Below are 16,288 nucleotides of genomic sequence, written 5' to 3' on the forward strand. Positions count from 1 at the left end.
ATGTTTTTTTATATCAAAATATTATCTTGTTATATTATATTATATTATATGTTTCCATAAAATGTAATATAACATTTCTATAAATTGCAATATTAACTACAAATGAATGCTATGTCCACCCTGTCATGTGTATGTCACCCAAGTGGCCGACAGGGTGGACATTTTGAGCTTTGATTAGCATATTAGCTTACAACAAACTGTGACTAGGTAAGTCTGGTTGTTGAAGAGAATTTGGTATATTAAAACGTACATATTACGAAATTATTGTATTTGAATCACTTCCAGTATATTTTATGCCGACTGGGTGGACATGTTAAGCTTTGGCAAAACAAGTAAGCAAACTCATATGAACAAAATTTGTTAGTTTTAAAATTAGCCGCTACTCACCTCAGCAGTTGAATTTCCCGCTACTGTAGAGAAACAAAAATCTGTTGTCCTGATGTTACTAATGGGGGTGGCCTATTCTTAAAGGGGCAGTTTTCACAATACGACAGGGTGGACAACCATTTAAGGGACATGGACAAACTCTTCTTTTTTATTAAATAAAAATATTGTTTTTATTATTAACTGGTCAATACACTCAATTTGAGTAATATCTTATTAAACAAAATATTAATAGTAAAAAAGAAAAAAAATATGATTTGACTATTTTACTCTCATTCAAATTTGATGAGCAGTGCCTGGGACATAAAAAAATAACATACATCCTCTTATACAAAACTATAGAAAATCTTGAAAATGTATCTAAAGAGCCAAATAATGCTACTGCTATGAATAAAACAACTTAGCCTTATATAACACACCCTTTCATAGTCATTTGTATGTTAAGTTATAATGGAAAATTAGTTATGTTCAGGACACCAAAAGGCACCCTACAGTGATATTGACCCATACAGTGTTGTGGAATTAACAGAGTGCACCCATATCATCACCTTTAAACAACCTCGAGCCTGTCATCAGTCCCTGGAGAGCCTCCAAACAGTTAAAGACATCAGTGACATGAAGATCAGACGCTGTGAAGGGCATGGCAGCAGCCGCAGGCTCATAATGCTGGCACCACCTGTGACGGAGCCAATGAATTCACTTCTGCCACAAACTCATATTTTATTATTGCTAGAAAGATGGGGGCCAGTTGTCACAAATAAGGCTATATCTCAGTAAGTTGCTTAGATATTTGGGAATTCGACCCTCCAAACTTTTTATAACAGCTTTTGAGTAAAGAAATAAACAATACAAATACATTCAATCATGTAGAGAATATGTTCTAGCATAAAGCGTCTGAAATGACGCATTAGAAGTCTGAGCTGTATCAAATGAAAGACTTTAAACATGTTCATGTTTCTTCTGAACAGATGATTATTTATCACTACTCACTTCAATATGTCTACTTTCTCTGTATGGCTTTTATACACATTTGGTTAAGCACAAAGAGTGAATTCCAGTCTGATGTCATTGTTGATATGATCTCAAAGTATTTGGATCATATCCTGATTATTTTCCCCACTCCCCCTTGTGGATCTTTTTAAGCCCAGTGATCCTGCAGACCATCTCTCATCACCACTGCAGACAGCTGCGATCCACACTGCTCACTGCAAACTGGTAAGTGTGATCTAGGGATTATAATATAAATGCATATATCGCTTTTTGAGGGATTCTTTAATAGAAATATTTAGTAAGTGATCATATGAAAGACTAAATTCACATGTAGAATTTTTCTCTTGAAACTATGAAACAGATAGATTAATCTAACTTTAGAATATGTCACATTTCTTTTTTTTATGAATGATGCAAATTGTGTTTTATAACATAGTATCTTATATTGTCTACTAAATCTATAAATCTTTTTGTTATTGCAAATGTGCAAGGGTCGACTTATGTTACTTATATCCAAAAAATTCTAAAGTTAAGCATTGTCCTTAACTAAACTTTTTTCCATGGGCCACATGTATAATTGTTCTTTATATTAGCCAATTTGGGTAATGGTGGGACGTTTAACGCAGCTTGTCCCATGTGGAGAGTTTTGAGTGCCAGGAATGCTAATGGAATTCTTATTGGGAACAAATTCCTTTAGAGACAGATAAGATCCTGCATACAGAAGAGAAAAAAAATACTGTTTTCCCGTTTTTTTGGTCAGAAATTTATTTAATCCAGTAGGAGATTATTTTATCTTTAAAGGATTGTTATTTGCATTATAATATCATTACGATATTTTAATATTGGTTATGATTAAATTAAATGACTGTTCTTTAAGTTTCTACAAATGTTTATTTATTGTTTAATTATATTACACTGTAAAAATGTATATTATCAATAAGTTATGACTTAAGATGTTTTTTGCATTGCTTTAACTCATCAAAATAAGTGAAGCCATTTTAAACTGTTTTATGTTATACAAGATTCAACTAATTTTTTTAAAAGTCAGTTTAATGTAATAAAGTTGAAATGATTTAAACATCCAAGTTGATTAAACTTAAAATTTAAGGCAGCAACTTTTTTTTTACAATGTAGTTTTTTTCATTTGGAAACATTTCTAATTTTCCATCTGACTCATGCTGTACAACTTATCCACTGCATGCACATTATATCATATGTTTTGTTTTTAACCTGAAAGCATCAGAAGTAAAGTACCATTGCAGAATGTTAGTGTTATTAGAAATCATTCTCCCATATAAGGACAAAGACTTTTGGATGTGGCACACCATATAATCAGTTAGTGAAACACTTCAGCTGAACAGCCTCGGCCTCAACACCTCTGCTGTAAACCACTAGGTGGTGTTTATGTGTCTAAAACAACATAAGCAGAACACAGCTTTGGAGGTCCTAATTAGGAAATGTGTTGCTCTGGAGAGTGTGTGACCTCATTCTGTCCACTGAGAGCGCAGTTGAACCGCTTCAGCTCTTCCTCTCTTCAGTTGTGACTGGTGACAGTTCCACTGTGATTCTGTGAACATATATTAACCATATGAAGCCTATGTATGTGATGCATTTTCAGATTTCTAAGGCCTAAGATTTACATTACGAGCTATTATATTAGGCCGATAGGTTTAGGTTAGTAACAAGTGATCAGCATTACTATTCTCTTGAGACTTTTTTCAGTTTTTTTATCAATTCAACTTATCAGTTCTCGTTCTTGATAACAGAGCATGATAAATTAAAAATGTTGACCATGACGAAATGTGCTTTCACATTTTCTTCAGTATGCGTGTTCATTTTTAATGATATTTTAAAAAATCTGATTCTTTGACTTCTCACAACTGGCTCTTACATTTACATTTATTCATTTAGCTGACGCTTTTATCCAAAGCGACTTACAATTGCTATATATGTCAGAGGTCGCACGCCTCTGGAGCAAGTAGTGGTTAAGTGTCTTGCTCAGGGACACATTGGTGTCTCACAGTGGATTCGAACCCGGGTCTCTCACACCAAAGGCATGTGTCTTATCCACTGCGCCGACACCACCCCTGGCTCTTTTGTTTAGACTTGCAGGAATATATATATAGTGTAGTGTATTCCAGCCTTTATTTAGATTTTAGGAAACCATGGCAGTCAGGTTTATACATTTACATTAAACACATAAACAGAATATGAGCAATTCTGCTGTTAATCAGAATTTTTATGCTCAGTAAACATAGTCAAATTCTACGCCGGTTACAGCTCTGAGGTGGACTGTTTCACAACTCCTCATCACAGAGCCATGAATGTGGAAATCTCTGTCTATCTCAACATTCTCAATAACAATGGTTTCTTATGGTAACTTAACTGAGTGAAGTGGATGTCTTCTCCAGAACCATAGGGTGAAGAGGAAAAAACATTGTGACCTGAAACAGGGTTTTGGCTTGACCTGTCTGTCAACAGTCAAAAATTACATTTATTAACACGTAAGAAGAGTTGAAAATCCTCCGATGAGCTTTACTAAGGACTGTGTACATGTTGTTGGTCGATGAGATGGAAAACACTGGTATGCTGACCTTCACATCGCTGACCGCACACGTTGTCGTGTTCCCTAACTGTGTACGCTTGCACGGTCATCAGACGAGTCACTAGTCTGTTAATAGTATTTTGATAAATTGAGTGGATTTATCTTGGTAACTGAGAGGCTTTTAAGAAATATTCCTGGAAAATCTGAGAGCGGAGCTGCCCATTTAGGTTGCTTACTGAATCGAAGTAAACTGAATAGCACAAGATCTCTGGTGGGAGATTAACTTAATTGCTTGCATGTTTAGGAAAACTGGTCCATTCACTTTTATGAGCCATAATAGTGCTGTTGTTTTCCAGACTACCACAGACATCCTATTACACCTTGTTACCTCACATTCTTCAATGAATGGATCATAGTTGGTGCTTCAATCCAGATGACCGAAAGATTTGACTGCAAATGTTTGCGCAACTATCTCTTTACATCGACACTGACCCATTCTTGGATCAATCACACGTACATCGACTAATACCTTAACTAGTACTAATCTTCAGATCGTAGGTCCTGCCAACAGTCTGCAGATTCCTGTGGCAGGCCTTCAGCTGTGATCTGCTCTCTAGCAGGGTTTAGATAAGAGATGAGAGGGGGTTTTGTTAGTGTATGATGCCAGCTTGTTTAAGCAGGGCTATTTCAGGCCTCCCACAAGGCAGGATCTTAGTATAGGACAGGTGGATCTGTTTCCATTGTCAACTCTGACCACCAGTGAGTTTTTTTATTTTTTATCCAGACACAAAAACACTTTTTCTCAACACCATCATACATATTATAAAAGATAAAGTGGTCCCACAAAAAAGTGCAGATGCCACTTATTTCACATCACATTTATAAATGTCTGGATGTAACATAAAACATCAAACCAAGTGGCATTGGCAAGAAAAACAATTACTACTTTTCTGAGATGTTTTAAGTGGAACATTGAAGTCTGTTATGAGAGCCAGTCATAAAAAAATGCTTTAGTAATGTTTAGAAGTCGTGCAGTGTTGATCTTCCAGTTGAGATGTTTGTGGATGAGTTCAGACTGCTTCGGACTTCAGTCCTTTCATGGAAATCATTTGATCTAGCCTTTGCTCAACTCTGCAAAATGAAGTGTCTGTAATCGTTAGTATGTTTTTGTATTATGTCATACATATTCATGAGTTACTACAGGAATGTTGGCTGGATCCAAATGAAGCATAGTTTTCTTCATACATCACAACCAGCAAACTTCAGAACTTTCAGAAATAAGTTGATAAATGAGAACAGAGATCAGTTTTATTACAAACATGGTCTAGCTGAGATGGTCAAAAGTCCACGTTTATTTTTGAGGGTCAAATTGAGAATCAAAGGTATCCGAGGACAGTGACTCTTTCATGCGATAGGGTCATCCAAAAACTCTTCAAACGCAGCATTTGAGAAGCAATGAATCTTTTAATGTCCACTTTTCCCAGTTTTGTTTAAAAAGAACAGCCAAATGCAATAGGGAATTTACTTCACAATATAAACACTAATAAACAAAGTGGTTGCTGGAGAACTCATTAAGTTTAGCCCTCTGATTTCTGCACTGGACTTAAACTAATTTGTTTCAGAACGGGCACAAAACCGCAAGATACACGCGATACACCAGATCCCAATGAAAAGCTGTGAAAATGCCTTTATTCTGATCACTGATGTCACAAGCAAGGAATTCAGATGAATTCAGTTCCCTCTCTCTGGCTCCCTCCCCTTCACTTATCTTTTGCCGCATAACCTAACATGGAGAGGGCAGCTGATGCTTTGTTTGGGATTACTTGGGTTTGTGATTTGGGAGCACAGGCCATGGGTGTGGTGGGCAACAGGGGGGGCAGGGTGTAGACTTTAAGGGGCAGCTGGGGTCGTATATATGACAAATGCCTAAAAGAGAAGAGTGGAGTTCCCCTGTAACTCTTTGGCTGTTTGGTTCTCTCCATCCATCCTTCCATCTCTTTCATTTCCTCAAGGCTTTCCTGAATATACTAAAGCAGACATGACTTTCCACAGGCACTCAGGTAAAGATGCAGTGTGTGATGTAAAGATGTAGTGTGTGATGTTCAGGCAGCGATGAAAAACTTTTGGTGGACCGGCCTGAGGATTCTCCTCATTGCTTTACTTATTATGGGACCTTTTGTTGCTGGATAAGATTTATAGCTGAGCTCACGCAACTATTCAAAAGTTTAGGTTAAGTACGATTTTTTTTAAAATCGATAATAATAATAAATGTTTCTTAAGCAGCTAATCCGCATATTACAATGATTTCTGAAGGATCATGCGACACTGAAGACTGGAGTAAAATCACAGGAAAAAATTACATTTTAAAATATATTAAAACATTTAATATTGACATTTAGTATTTTTGATCAAATAAATGCAGCTTTGGTGCGCATAAGAGACTTCATCAAGAACATTAAAAAATCTTATCGGTCATGTATATGTTTTGATCTGGCGGCATTGGTTTAGCATGGCTTTTGGAGTTTTCTGTAAAGTTTGCCTTTCCAGTATGTATAGTTCAATATTAATCTTAAGACCTGTGCAAATCAGATAATACTAGCTAGCCCAGTATAACCCAATGTATCAAAGGCAAGTATTTCTTTATCTGTGTAGTTATGATGGTGAGCTCAGTGTACCTCTGTGTAAATGAATGTGAACTTACTCAGGTCTAGACCACTTTAGTCAAGATAGTGCTCAAGCTAATTCGCTGATTTAAGTTAACAGAGTGGTACAGACATTCTTTACTCATGACTTTTTTTAGACTACATTTGTTAGTGTCAAATTTAGGTGCCTCAATCAATGTTTGTTTTAATGTGGATCTCTTTGGTTACTGTTGTCTGAATTTGATCTTGTGTTGACCTTTCAAAACAGCATTTGCTCTTTGCTTTGGGACAAAGCGGTCCATTTGATAACACTCTGACAGAGCTAGCTAAAAATGAACAGCTGATGGACGGTATCCCAAAAGGCTTAGGGATTGAGCATACTGCACAGGTCAGAAGGATGTTTCAGTTCAAAGAAGCCACAACACTACTGTATGCATCTGAGGGGAGAATTTGGGAAAAGGACACTTAAAAGACTTAGACCCTAGATATATTTGGTTCCGGATTTTTCACAAATTTGGTCAAATTTGTTGGAAGTTTCACCTAAATTATTTTATCTCCCTGGTACACTAAAAACAAATTATTTCATTTAATGAATGTAACCATATACATAGCTATTTGCTTAAAGGCTAACAATATGATGTTGACAGAGACAAACCCCACTGGGAAGAATGAGTCAGTACTTCTAAAAATACTTGTTTTACTTGTCAACGTCCAGAAAATGCAGCTCTGGCTGGAAGTGTTAGTGGCCACATCTGTAGGGTGATTTGGCATCTGTCTTTTCAAGCGGACTTTCCTAAGTTGTTTGGCATGCGGTTGCTAGGCTGTCTTTACAACAGATGCTGAGGTGCAGACAAAACATTTATCCCAACACTATTTTACAGCCCAAGGGATAAAGCAAATATCAATACAGAGCAGAAATAGGCTATAGACGTGCTGAATCTGATCTGTGCTAAGTGCAACACTTTTTATGGCCTGCTATTGAAGAGTAGCTGTCCACGCCTTAAAGGAATAGTTCACCCAAAAATGAAAATTAGCCCATGATTTACTCACCCTGAAGCCATCCGGGGTGTATGACATTCTTCTTTCAGACGAATACATCGGACTTGAGGCACAAGAATGCGGTTGCCCTGTCCTGTTTCTTTGAACCGCGAGAGGCGTCAATTGCTGTCATTAAGTTGTGCGTCAAGTTCAAGGCTCTTTTGGTGTAAATCAATGCGTAGGCCGTCTACCGGAGGCTAGTTATTTCAGTCGATAAAGTTTTAAATATGGAAATTTTTCTTACGCTTCACTTCAGAGGGGCTTTATTAACTGACGCATGGAGCACTTTAATCATGAATAGATGCGATGGACTTCCAACTTTGATGGACTTCCAAAGACATGCAGCCATTCACCCCCATTATCAAGCTTGGAAGAGCCAGTACGTTTTTTTAATATAACTCCGATTGTATTCGTCTGAAAGAAGAATGTCATACACACTGAGGACGCCTTCAGGGTGAGTAAATCATGGGCTAATATTTGGGTGAACTATCACTTTAAGTGTATCCCTCAAATCAGTCCCACACAGATTCTTGTAATTATGCTGGCCCCTTGTGGTGACTTGAGGTATTGCATTGATCAGGAGACATGCATGTTCACAGCAACACTATAAAAACATTATGAATGTTGAAGTGTTGTATCACAAATATAAAACCCTGCTTTAGTATGGATCAGTTCTCATCACAGGTTTCATTATGTGATTCATACACTGTAAAAAAATCTGTAGAAATTACGGTATTACTGGCAGCTGCTTGCCAGTAACTTACTGTAGATTTAAATTGATGTTATTTACTGGCAACAGTTTGTTCAAAGTTAAATGAACTTTAAACATTAACAAGCCTTTATCTTTACAGAATAAAACTAAAATAACAGCCTCATGCAAAGCATTCTGGGAACCAAAATCTGAAGGAAATAAAACAGAAAAAGGTTGATGAAAATTTCTGGTTCCCAGAATGCTTTGCATTAGATTGTTATGTTTTTTATTCTGTAAAGACAAAGACTTGTTAATGTTTAATGTTCATTTAACTTTGAACAAACTGTTGACAGTAAATATACATCAATTTAAATCTACAGTAAGTTACATGCAAACAGCTGCATAACTACAGCAATTGATTTACAGTGTATGTGTGAAATAGTGGGGGACTAAGACCACAAATGTGATCCATTCAGTTTAATGTCTCGTTAATGTAGTTAAACAGTAACAACAATTCTCACAATTGCTGTAAGCTCATAACAAACCCCATTATATCTGCTATTTAATCCACAAATATATAGGCCTAGGTTACCGAGCCGTTCGCATAGCCTAGGGTAGCCTACTCCATCGAATCCGGCCGGCTTCTGAAGTGAAAACAACATAAACATAAGGAAATTTATTTTTTATTGAAATAAGTTACTGCACAATTTTGTGAAATCCTGGCAATATTGCAGTGCAATAGATATATATTTTTAAAAACATCTCACACTCTTTGTAGTTTATATAATTTGTCTACTAACAATGTCCAACACTAGACAATTGTCAAACTTGTCAGGTTTTTTGAAAGTCATGCACATTTTATTTGGTGGAAATTACAAATTTCAAGCAATATTAGTAGTGGTGCAATAGTCAATTTAGGGAGTAAAGCAGAACACAGTACAGTACTGATGGACTGTCTGGTAGGCTGACAGTCTTCACAATGTTAAACTAGAGATGGCGTTTAGTTATCAGACAAATGTCTCAAATTCAGGCAGAGAGACTATACTTAGACGATGCAGAGAGAGAGAGAGAGGTCTACTGTATGTGGGATTGGAATGGAGAGGTGAAGACTAACATCTCCAATGGGGCTTATAGAAAAACAACAGTCCAGCAAAAAAGCCAACACAATTGCACAACATCCAACACAACATCCAACAAAGATTCAGATTCATTTATAAATACATTTGCCATTAAAAAGTATTTTGCCAGACATCATTTACTGATAAATGAAAGTCGTGTCTGGGTTTCTGGCAATTTCTTTACTGCATTTTGACAAAAAATTATATATGAAATGTAGGTCTTAATATATTTAGATGAACAAATTGGTAATTAAATGATCATTCAAACTGTTTAGCGGAAAGTAAAAAAAGATTAAAAAAAGTTTTGACCCTTTTAACCCTTAAATACATGAATGTTTTGCCAATCATTATTACATATTTGGGTCTTTAGCGACCTGGATCTATATCTTTCACGGATGGATCTCTACCTGTTGCGATAATATAAAACTATATTAGAGTAATAATTACAGAATAATAAAAATAAAGCATATTTTGTAGCTTGGAAGGGTTCAGTTTGAGCAGATGTTTTATACCATCACCACTGTCCTCGTCAGAGCTCATTTCCCAGTACATTCAGGATCTGGCTCATACTCACAGTCTCAAACATATTCTCAAAAACGATCATTTTCAACATCTTTAAAATCTATATTTTGATCGCCGACAGCTTTTTCACCAGATCCACCATCCAGTGACAGTGACAATAATATTTGATTGCATTCAGTACTTGCTCTGCTGTAAATCTCTGAGCCATTTCAAGTTTTGCTGATGATATTTTTCTGCCTGCGGTATCTATGAGTGAAACTTCACTTCATCATTGTGTATCAGACATTGACACCTTGTGGAATAAATTTAATTGCATTTATTCAGTCATCAAAGATTCAATAATTGTTGTGCAGAAAAAATACTTTACACTGTTATAGGCTACACCTCGGGTGTATACAATTTTTACATTTTTATAATACAAAACTATATTTTTACAAAAAATTATTGGGAAAACTGGCAGTCTTTTTTATATATATATATATATATATATATATATATATATATATATATATATATATATATATATATATATATATATATAATCGTGTTATATTGATTATAATGAATTGGTTGAGATATACTAAGAAGGTTTATGTCTAACCTTAAAAATGAATGAGGAGGGTAGTGAATGAGTCCCGGGTCACTAAAGACCTGAGGTATGCGTTTAAGGGTTCATCTGTTTTCATTGTTTAAAATCCACATAGCACATTAAAATAACAGTTTGGCAGTCATTTTTATAGTTTGTTTTGTCCCTGCAGGCCCTCGCAGCTATCTGAGCTCCACAATGACTGAGCGTTTTGACTGCTTCTACTGCAGAGAAAACCTGCATGGAAAGAAGTACGCCAACAAAGATGACAAGCACGTGTGTGTGCGCTGCTTCGACAAGCTCTGCGCCAACACTTGTGCTGAGTGTCGCAAACCTATAGGCGCTGATGCAAAGGTGGGGGTGAAATAAAGTCATTTAAAGTGAGTTTTACATTGTGCAGTGCTCACAGGGCTTTCTCATCCAGGAGCTGAACCATAAGAACCGCCACTGGCACGAGGGCTGCTTCCGCTGTGCCAAGTGCTACAAGCCGCTGGCCAATGAGCCTTTTGCTGCCAAGGACGATGGCAAGATCATGTGTGGGAAGTGTGGAGACCGTGATGGATCGCCTCGCTGCCAGGCCTGCTACAAAGTGATTCCGTCAGGTTTGTGTGTACAGTTGTCACAGCACATAACACCATTTGTCGACACAAAATATCTCGGCCACACGTGTTGTAAATGATAGCCAAGTTTTTGTGTTGCACTTTTAGGATCTAAGAATGTGGAGTACAAGCATAAAGTCTGGCATGAAGAGTGTTTCACCTGCTTTGAGTGCAAGCAGCCCATCTGTAACCAGAGCTTCCTGACCAAGGGTGAGGATATGTACTGCACTTCCTGCCATGAGAAGAAGTTCGCCAAGCACTGTGTCCGGTGTAAAGAGGTCAGTTAGGATTGGACACTGTAAAAAATTATGATGTTATGACAAAATGTTTTTAAATTGCTTTAACTCTTTTTAATGTTGTTCAAGATTCAACTCGTTTTTTTATGTCAGTTTAATGTAGGCTAATTTATGTAAAAAAATTTAAACATCCAAATTGATACTTAAAAATTTAAGGCAGCAACTTTAGTGTCAAAAAGCTTCATAGATGGTACAGAAACATGACCTGAACTCTATGTGTGCGGTTATTAAAGTGCTGTACAAAGTCCAGGCATAATGTACAGCTAGCCAGTCTTTATTACAAAATTAACCATTATATGTGTGCTTATCAAACAAATTAATGAACACACTTAAGTTTGAGTCAGTAAGATTATTCACACTATTGTGAAATAGTATTACACTATTAAATAACAGTGTTCTATTTGTTTTATTGAATAGATTTTCAAATTTATCCCTGTGATTACAAAACTATATTTCACCAGTCTTCAGTGTCACATGGTCTTTCAGAAATCATTCAGGATTCTTTGATGAATAGAACAGCATTTATTTGAAATAGCAACTTTTGTAACATTGTAAATTGCTTTGTCACTTTTGATTATTTTAATGCATCCTCTCTGAATAGAAATATTAATTTCTTATAAAAAAACAAACTTTGCCTAAACTTTTGAAAGGTAGTGCACACATGTTACTTCAGTAAATAAAGTCAGTGCAAAATTAATTATTTTAAAAGAAATTGGTTGAATGCTTCATTAACTCACTCATAAAGAGTCACTTGTCGCCACCTGGTGTAATGATGCAACTGCAGTCACTGAAAAATCTCACACTAAGGGCCTGTCCCAAATGACAGGCTTCATGTGCACTTGCGGACTTCACAATGGTTGCCGCATGCACCAACTCCACAAGACCATAGAGTGTTCCATTTGTCATTTTAGGTTTCAGTTTCGGTTTTGTGACATATATGCGCTTTATGCACTTTAGCCAAGCCAGCAAGCCCACGAGCACAGCAAACTTCCACTCGACAATCAAAGCAGCATTAATTCACGGAAGTGTGAACTTGGTGGAAGATTGCGAGGACTTAGGGTTCCATTTGGGACAGGGCCTAATTGCATAATTAAATAACCAGAAATAACAGTTCTCCTATCAGGCATATTCTGAATCATCTGTTCTTCTGTCTAAACTCTTATTAATCAGGCCATTACCAGTGGTGGGATCACCTATCAGGACCAGCCATGGCACTCGGAGTGCTTTGTGTGTCACACGTGCAAGAAGCCACTGGCTGGAGGGCGTTTCACGGCCCATGAAGATCAGTTCTACTGTGTGGACTGCTATAAGACTGATGTGGCCAAAAAGTGCTCTGGGTGCCAGAATCCTATTACAGGTAGGGTATAAATGTGCAAATACACATGTTGCGGTAAACGTACACACTTTTAAATGTGCACTATATATTGATTCATAAGAATAGAAAGCACCACTAATAATTGCAATTTTAATGGAAAAAGGTCCGTATTTACACCTGATGTCTTTCTGCATCCCAGGGTTTGGCAGAGGGACCAATGTGGTGAACTACGAGAATAAATCCTGGCATGAATATTGCTTTAACTGCAAAAAATGCTCACTCTCCATGGCCCACAAGCGTTTTGTCATCAACGGAGAGGACATCTACTGCTCTGACTGTGCCAAAAAGCTGTGAGGGCTGATGGGATGTGATGAGTCTGATTAACAAAAGCAATTAGGATTGATGAAATAATGTCATACTAGCAAAGCTTTGAGTGCTCAACTAAAGAGAAACCAGTGATGGTGTTTGTGCTGATAAATCATTGGAAGTTTGATAACATTTGATGAAGTTCTTGGAACAAATAGTGAGTGCTATGTGAAGGGTTTTTATTATGCAAAACATGTAACTGCAATCATAAATGTAATCGCTGGATTTGCAAACCTAACAATGCATTTTAATGAGCTTCAGTTATTGCAAAGCTATGGTAAAACAGTGTGATGTCACAATAGAAATACAACATACCTACATTGCTGTGAGATTTAATGTGTTGAAATAATTTAGTAAATTAATTTTGCTTTGTGGAAAAATGTTTTATTAACAACTGTTAGAAAGGGAAACAAATCTAACAAATTAAAAAAAGAAACTGTAATGAACATTACATTTGAGATGTATTAAGCATGAGATAATAAATGACTCCAAAGAACATTTTATTTTATCTTCCAAAACTTTATTTTAACAATTTATACTTTTTCCAGTACACTAGATATATTTACAAATATAATTTGTGGTCAGGGTTATTTCAAGACAAGAAACTGCTCTAATTAAAGCAGATCCTATTCATGACCCTGGTCGAGTAGAATGATTGTCATGGCCGAGGTAAGCTCACGTGACGCGTTAAGATATTAATATATGAAAATAAAATACAGCCCATTCTGCATCTAAGGCACCATCCTATTCTACCCCTGTATTGAGTACAATCGACATTTAAAGAACAGTTTTAGTTCTGATGTATACAGCACGAAGGGCTCGAAAGGTCCAGTTAGTGGAAAAAACATCTGCATTGGAGTGAACTCGTCTGAAAGTGGCTGTGCTAGCGTATTACAAAAGCAAATGCAACTAAAACGTACACACATGCCTCAATGATCGGGTCTTCAGCAGATACACCACAACTTGAAGCAATTTTGGAAATTTAACGTGTTAAGAGTACATATTAAGGGCCGAACCAAGGGGTCACAATGATATCAAACCCATTTCTGAATAGCACTGAACCTGTACACGTCTCACGCCAAGCGTGTGTCACATAACCTCTGCAAACACTTTTCCACTGAAGTCTAAGAGCCTGAGTCAAAAAGCAATCCTATACAACAAAAGATTAAAAACAACAAAGTGGATGCATATAAAACAACAGAAGAAACGTTAAACACATATTGAGGGACTACAGTAATCCTAAACACAGATGGAATGATACAAATAAGGAAATGTACTTATGGATTGACCAGCTATGGCCTGAGAAAGATAAAAATAGTCTGTGAATAATATTTTAAAGGAAACTCCTCAACAATTTACACAACTACAGTACACAAAGCCAACTGAACTCTTCAAGCATTTAGAGACCAATCATTCATTACAACCGTCTGGACATTTAAATCAACAGTCAAAAGCTCAATGGTCAAATGCCATATCCTTGTTATAAAATACAGGAAAAGTCTAGTGCATTCTTCACTTAAACTTCCCTGAATCCTCCAGCTGGAAATGTAAATCACTAGAGGCGACATGCTCATCGGTTGCTCTGCAAACATCCCTGTTCAACCGCACAGCATCCTCCGAACTAAAAAGCCCTCCTGACTTTGCTTGCGCCCTTCAGTCCACATTCCTTTTCCCTACTCGCGTCACTTCACACTCTGTAACTTGCTGTGTATAGTTAGTTACACCAGGTCTGTGAGTGTGGAACAGCATTTCCTCTTTTAGTATAGAGCAGTACCACACTATACGGTCCACCAAACTGCTGCGTAGTTCTTATTCACAACCACAAGTATGGCTAGACAGCCTAATACTGATTTACATAATACTTAGAAGAGTTTTAAATATATATTTCTGCATTTTCAAAGAGAGAACCAAATTTAGTGAGGTTATTTAATCCATTAATGGATGGTGAGAAGTAAACGAACAGTAACTAGTATACAAAAGAAAACATCAGGACTTGATACAGTACAACCCTGAGGGGGACTTTGGGAATTTGAGAATATTAAATCATTCAAGTTTAGTTACTGAAACATGTTTCTTCAAACTCCAGGGAACAGACACCAGAAACATGCAAAAAGTGTGCAAGTTAGAGTTACAGTAATTCTCTGTTATATTATGCAATATCGTAGCACATAGATTCAAGCAGACATCCAGAATTATTGAGGGTGCACTTAAATTAGATATTTGATAACTAGTCATACTTATGTACACGTACAGGTTTATTTGCTACAAAACAGGAACGTACAACATAAAAACCTCATTAAACAAAAGCCACAAGTGTTATGCCAGTCCGCATTGAGCTCTATCATCCTTCAATCTCAGAGCTCAAGGCAGTACGAATATGTTTGCACTCTATTTGAATTATAAACAGTCTGGTAAACGTTTTTAATGAAACATCTTGAGAAGGATTTGCTATCAACGAGTGTTACACAGTAGAGCGGAGAAACAACAAATATACTGAGGTCGCATTAAAATCACTCGAGAGTTGCTGCACCATCAGCCCGTCTTGGGTCACATTCCTGAGCTCCGCTCACAGTTTAGACAGAGGGTTTTAATTAGTACGGATTGGAAATTAGACTGGATTGGAACCACCATGTCAGCTGAAGATATTCGAGAGGTTTCCTCTCTCAAAATGCTCTGCGCTGACTCCATAACTAATCAGATCCTTCTACAAAAGGCTTAAGTTGATATTATAATGAATTGGTATGTGCCACGTGAACACCTGAACTGGAACTTAGCAGAAAAAAAGTGCACGTGGTAACCGTCATGAGACAGCAGCCGTTTAAATGTGGAGAAGCCACATGAATAAATAAAGTTGACTCCACGTTTAAAAGACAAAAAAAAGAAACCCAAAAACATTTGTTATGAAAAATAAATCCTGATAACAATATTATAAAGGTGAAGAGCTGCTAAACAAAGAAGCAAGCACACAATGAAACTATCACTTCTCCTGAAGCATTTCTTCAGCTCATTTCTTCCAACTTGTGTTTATTTTCTCTTGCTTTATCCATCTATTATCTGCAGAGGCTGTGCAGCACTGTGCGCTTTCTGTGCGACGAGTCTGAGCGCTGACACTCTGAGGCTCAGCTGGACGTGACTCGTGGAGTGCAATAATCAGCAGGCCTTAAACAGACCTGCGCATTCACATCTCTGAGAGAAC

The 16,288-nt window shown here is 36.9% G+C and overlaps 2 protein-coding genes across 26 annotated transcripts in view; one reads left to right on the plus strand and one right to left on the minus strand.

The window, feature by feature from the left end:
• Window positions 1-1,517: 1,517 nt before the first annotated feature.
• Window positions 1,518-13,590, plus strand: fhl1a (four and a half LIM domains 1a). 2 transcript variants are annotated; one of them, XM_077236205.1, is made up of 6 exons: window positions 1,518-1,599; window positions 10,689-10,870; window positions 10,941-11,118; window positions 11,224-11,393; window positions 12,582-12,768; window positions 12,926-13,590. In XM_077236205.1, exons 2-6 carry the CDS (start codon window positions 10,715-10,717, stop codon window positions 13,078-13,080), a joined length of 846 nt encoding a protein of 281 aa, XP_077092320.1. In that variant the 5' UTR covers window positions 1,518-1,599; window positions 10,689-10,714; the 3' UTR covers window positions 13,081-13,590. The 2 variants fall into 2 exon arrangements, with proteins under 2 accessions (XP_077092320.1, XP_077092319.1); XM_077236204.1 differs by lacking the exon at window positions 1,518-1,599 and adding an exon at window positions 5,735-5,979.
• Window positions 13,591-16,288, minus strand: part of map7d3 (MAP7 domain containing 3) — a 30,789-nt gene continuing 28,091 nt past the window's right edge. For all 24 annotated transcript variants that reach the window (XM_077236203.1, XM_077236201.1, XM_077236200.1 and 21 more), the window contains one exon: window positions 13,591-16,278. In XM_077236203.1, coding sequence (XP_077092318.1) covers window positions 16,271-16,278 — 8 coding nt within the window. In that variant the 3' untranslated portion in view covers window positions 13,591-16,270. The remainder of the gene's footprint in view (window positions 16,279-16,288) is intronic.

Source organism: Siphateles boraxobius, unplaced genomic scaffold, assembly GCF_051911475.1.
Source record: "Siphateles boraxobius isolate OS27281-9 unplaced genomic scaffold, OSU_SipBor_1 2, whole genome shotgun sequence".
Lineage (NCBI taxonomy): Eukaryota > Metazoa > Chordata > Actinopteri > Cypriniformes > Leuciscidae > Siphateles > Siphateles boraxobius.